Source organism: Vollenhovia emeryi, unplaced genomic scaffold (genome assembly GCF_000949405.1).
Source record: "Vollenhovia emeryi isolate VEMERY1.0 unplaced genomic scaffold, V.emery_V1.0 DF939538.1, whole genome shotgun sequence".
Lineage (NCBI taxonomy): Eukaryota > Metazoa > Arthropoda > Insecta > Hymenoptera > Formicidae > Vollenhovia > Vollenhovia emeryi.
The window spans coordinates 31,790-37,006 of record NW_011966828.1 but is presented as its reverse complement, the minus strand read 5'-3'; the positions used below and the strand labels follow the sequence as shown (position 1 = coordinate 37,006).

Here is a 5,217-nt window from a genome sequence, read left to right as displayed (position 1 = left end):
GAGAGAGAGAGAGGGGGGGAGGGAGGAGGAAAAGAGAGATATATATGTTGTCACGCCTTTTTCAATATTCGCCGGGCGCGACGAAGAAAGAGGCGGCTTCGGCGGCCGATTCGCGGCCGTCGCCGTTCCGGGCCGATCGCCGGAACGGACGCAAAGAACGAAGGCAAAGTTGGGCGCCAGACGCGCTCGCGGGCGGCGTCGAGTTAATACCGCGAGACGGCTCAAAGCACGGAAACCGCGGCGTCGATCCGCTCGACGCGCGCCGATAATCCGCCTCCTCGACGCGACAAGGGCCGGCTGCTCGTTACTGTCGGTAGAGTGGCGGGGTCCCGTAATGAGCTAGTTTACACCGTGAATTTAGGCCACGACCTATACCTTATATTCAACCCAAACACGATAGGTCGCGACGATGTAAACAGTTGCGATCTCGCTTGGGTCAGGTCTCTTTTTCGCGTGCCCTGACCTAAATTAGGTCACACAACGTAACGCGTGTAAACGCAGGTGACCTAAAGATCGCCTAAAGTGCAGAGTGTACCAATAGAGTGTACCACTGGTAGATGGCTCTGCGTTTACAAGTTTTTGTGCGAAAATTGAATAAGGTTAACGGCTCGACCGCTCGACATCGACAATAAATATATTTCAGAGTACGAGCAGATTAATCCGTTCAAATAAGTTCCCGTTATTGAGCATGACAGCTTAAAACTTGCTGAAAGGTATCGCTCTCTCAGCAAAATAATATATATACACTGAAAAAAATAATCGGGTAAAGACAACCAAGTGTCGGAGTTGCGCAAATTTAGTTGCACAAACTGGTATCGAGTCAAATTGACTAAAATTCGAATTAGTTCTACAATGTGACGTAGTTATTTGTACTCTAAAATTTAGTCAACAGTAAAAGGTTAACTGAACTCAAACATAGTTATATGTACAATGTATAATGTTGTTTGAACTACCAGAATTATAGTAACTTTACCTGTGTTTGGAGGGTCAAATCAAACTGACAATAAGTACATTGAATTCATTATTTGGATAATTAGACAACATCTGCGTAATAGCAGAGAGAAACCTGAGAGCGGCCATCCCGGCGTTTTGCCTGTTACCGTTTTCGCTGGACTGATTCCAGCGCTTTACGCCCATTTCCAATTTTGGAACTATTCCGCTACACCCATTTTCAAGTACTGCCGATAAAGTCTCCACTTGGTGCGTGTCCGTGGTTGTATTCCGTGCTGCATGCATGAAATGTCGGTAACAGGAGAGTGTTATTGATTTTTCGTAACGGGAGCGAGCGAGAAGGTATACTTATAACCTTCTCGCTCGCTCCCGTTACGAAAAATCAATAACACTCTCCTGTTACCGACATTTCATGCATGCAGCACGGAATACAACCACGGACACGCACCAAGTGGAGACTTTATCGGCAGTACTTGAAAATGGGTGTAGCGGAATAGTTCCAAAATTGGAAATGGGCGTAAAGCGCTGGAATCAGTCCAGCGAAAACGGTAACAGGCAAAACGCCGGGATGGCCGCTCTCAGGTTTCTCTCTGTTTCTATAGTCAAAGGTTAAGCCTATCACACAATGTCAGGCAACAGGCAACAGGAACAGGGAATAGAATTTCTGACGCGTTGGATTGGTTGGAAGAAAATTTTCAACGAATCCAACGCGTCAAAAATTCTATTCCCTGTTCCTATTGCCTGTTGCCTGGCATTGTGTGATAGGCTTTAGACCAGGCAAAGTGGAGGCAACTAGCAGTCCATGCAAAGGATTATATAGGCCCGGTTTCACCAACGCGAGTTAATCTAATCGGTCGGTTAACTTAACAGGGTGCCAACATAAAACTTCTTTAGTAACCTATTTTCTTGGTTAATAAAGAAGTTTTATGTTGGCACCCTGTCAAGTTAACCGACCGATTAGATTAACTCGCGTTGGTGAAACCGGGCCATAGTCAAAGGAACCTACGCAAGTTAGTTACTGTGGTATCAACTTTGTAACTAGAAATATAGCTAATTCGGAACGCACCCACTGTGCTTGCGCCGCGCCTTGTCGTGTAAACGAGCCTATAATCTTTGGTCTTACGCATGCGTAAAAATTTAGTTTACCCATCGTTTCTATTTAGGGCTATATTAGCTATACGTTGCATTACTTCTCCATGTGTATCTCAACTTCCTTCGAATATCTTGTAGAAAATATTGTTTTGCATTAAAAATGATATTTGTACTACGACCGCTGTATCTATTCTATATGAAGCAAAGAAAGTGTGCACCAATAAGCCACTTAATTAAGCTATCTAATCATAAAATTCACACATCTAAAGGTTAGTATATAACTTTTTATTTTTTCTATTGAAAAGAAAAAACTAATTTAATTGCTATTGCAAGAGTCATATCTGTTGGACAGAGATTTTACAGAAATCTGCCTTTGTTAAAAATTTTTTTTATTGTCCAAATGGCACGGAAACAGAAAAGAGGTTAAAGGTCTACCATTTCATAACCATTTCTGTAAGATATCTCATATTTCGCAAGTCAGGAATGTAACATCTCGTACCTTGTGTGAGCGTGAATGATTAACAAAAGTCCTGGTTTGATCCTCACCCCATATATAACCCGATAAGGGAAAATGAGAGAATTTAAACAAAAGACTCGAGAGAGAATATTAAATGTTCAAAAGTGCTGTAACAAGAAGCTATGTGCTAAAAAATAGCTCATATGACTAAAAAGTTCAAGTTTGAGATATTTAGCTCTACTTCATCCAAAAGGAGTTTAAAAGTTTGTATTCCATTCGAATGATTGAAGTGGCAAATGTCTGCTCAGTTTCTACTGCCATTCTGATTGACTTACATCAATAGATTTTGCTGGCAAAATGCAAACCTAATTTTGATACTAATGTAGATGTCAATCTGATAAAAATCTTTGATTAAATCGATTGTAAATCTGCTAGTATACCATTGACATTTCTCTTACTAAATGCTATATGTAAATTGACTAATGAGTAGAGTTTCAATATGAATATTTTTTACAGTTATGTCTCATGGCGAGTACGAAATGCAGGACCCTAAAACGCCAGCTGATATGTAGGTAAAATACATATTCTTACTTCATATAAGACTTTTGAAGTGGATAAATTTTTTAAACTAATTTTATTCAATATAAAATTGATAACGTGTTAAAACTTTCTAATCTCAGCATGAATCATATTTTATCTTCCAAGGAGATGAAAGGGATAATTTTTAAAGTCATCTGTTTTTACAAGAGATAACACAAATTTGCTTGAAACTTTCAACAGTGATGAAACAATTTTATAATAAATATAATAATTTCTCGCTGATTAGAGCTTTACTCGTGTTAAATTCCATGAATCCTTGTTATTGATTCTATTAAATACCATTAATAATATAATTTATTGTGGCGACATTGTGTTAAGTTTCTAATTGATGTTTGTCAGATAATCACTTCTCTTTCCAGAGTTAATGTTACTTTTATTGACAAAACGGGCAAGAAAGTTAAAGTAAAAGGGAAAGTAGGAGATAACATACTTTATCTGGCTCATAGATATGAAATTGACATTGAGGGAGCATGCGAAGCTAGTCTAGCATGTACTACTTGTCATGTATATGTACACCATGATTACCTGAACAAGCTTCCAACTCCTCAAGAAACTGAGGACGATCTGTTGGATTTAGCACCCTTCTTGAAGGAAAATTCTAGGCTAGGTATATTGCATTTATCTTTCCTACTGTTAAAATGTTTTTATAAATATTTATTAATGTAACTGTTCCTCAATATATAATAAAATGCTGTGTATTCTCTTGCTTCATGTCTTCATGAATAATTATTATTTAAAAACTCTATGTACATTTAGCAGAAAAAAGCCCAGAGTCACCACTAGTTATATATAACTCATATGAATAATTTATTATTTTTAATCTAGATGTTATTTTTTACATTAGTTATAATCCGTTTAATTTAAATACATTAATTTAATTTAAATACAATAAATAAGGCAGTTGGGAATATCTCTCACTGTATAACAAGTGTTTTGAAACCATTTGCAATTATTTCGATTTGATGTCTTGTTCATACTTTCGCTTTTAATAAGAATGCAAACTTAGTATTGTAAAATTCATTTATTACTAAAAGTAATAATCAACATTGATTATTATTAAACGCAATCTTCTTTGAAAAATATTTTTGTCACTCTATCTGCTATTCAGCTTGCAAATATTATATGTTATATTCTAAATAGATAAGAAACCTTTGCTTCTAGTTTTGTGTATGTGTACGTTGTGAGGAATAAAAGAAGCTTTAACATATAATATATAGCTTCATGAACATGGATAAATAATCTTGTTTTTATTTATAGGTTGCCAAATAATTTTGAAGAAGGAACTAGATGGCATAGAGCTAGAATTACCTAAGGCGACCAGAAATTTTTATGTAGATGGACATACCCCTACTCCACATTAGAAAAATTTTCGTTTTTTATTAAATCAGCCTAAGTAAACACTTACAAATGTAAATATTTATAATATCGTTTATTTGTAAACGTATTTTGTAATAAATAGCGTTACTAAAGTTCAATATGTGATCTGTTGTTCGAGCATTGTCACACATTAGATTATATGTGTTAGATTCAACAACTTATTCGTTGGTCTGCCACTCGATTTAACAGTGTAAACTAGGTCATACTATAGTTCTGACCGTACGTGTGCCGTATGTGTCTTCGAGGAAAAAGTTATGAGTAAGTTATGTTGTTAATAGACTAATAATAAGAATATTGTCATTTTTAAGCAGTTTAAATGTATTTCGGACAATATTTACTATAAATCATCTTTCACCAAACGACTTCTGGTGGACCTCTAGGGAGGTCAAGGCCATTGACATTTTCCATTGCTTTATTAAAGAGTTATTAAAAAAGAAGTTTCATAAATGCTATCACGAGACACGGTAGTATCTCACACCAAGTATAATAGAAGCGTAGCTAGAATCTCGCGCGCGAAACCGATCGTGTGTAGTTTACGCGAGTACCCGGGTTGACAGGCTCTCAGATTTTCGGTTCTCAACAACGGCTGATTCGACGAAAAGTTTTTATTTTTCTCCTACGTGCCCAATGAGTGGAGATATTGCAATGCAAAATTCGAGTTGCTAAATCTTAATGTCTCGATTACACAACCCCACAAAAAAATTTGTCTGGGTCTAAAGCCTCGTCTACAATTACCCAGA

At 36.9% G+C, this 5,217-nt stretch overlaps 1 protein-coding gene across 1 annotated transcript; it reads left to right on the top strand.

Moving 5' to 3' along the window:
• Positions 1 to 2,072: 2,072 nt before the first annotated feature.
• Positions 2,073 to 4,839, top strand: LOC105557268 (adrenodoxin-like protein, mitochondrial). The gene is made up of 4 exons (XM_012004461.1): positions 2,073 to 2,312; positions 3,017 to 3,068; positions 3,460 to 3,707; positions 4,358 to 4,839. The coding sequence occupies exons 1-4, from the start codon at positions 2,204 to 2,206 to the stop codon at positions 4,459 to 4,461; spliced, it is 513 nt and encodes a 170-aa protein (XP_011859851.1). The 5' UTR covers positions 2,073 to 2,203; the 3' UTR covers positions 4,462 to 4,839.
• The last annotated feature ends 378 nt before the right edge of the window (positions 4,840 to 5,217 follow it).

What these genes read in the sequence shown, in the direction of transcription:
- LOC105557268 (XM_012004461.1), top strand. Translation starts at nt 2,204, where the DNA reads ATGATATTTGTACTACGACCGCTGTATCTATTCTATATGAAGCAAAGA. An exon ending in TAAAATTCACACATCTAAAG is followed by an intron (nt 2,313 to 3,016) that starts GTTAGTATATAA and finishes TATTTTTTACAG; the next exon opens with TTATGTCTCATGGCGAGTAC. An exon ending in GAAGGAAAATTCTAGGCTAG is followed by an intron (nt 3,708 to 4,357) that starts GTATATTGCATT and finishes TTTTATTTATAG; the next exon opens with GTTGCCAAATAATTTTGAAG.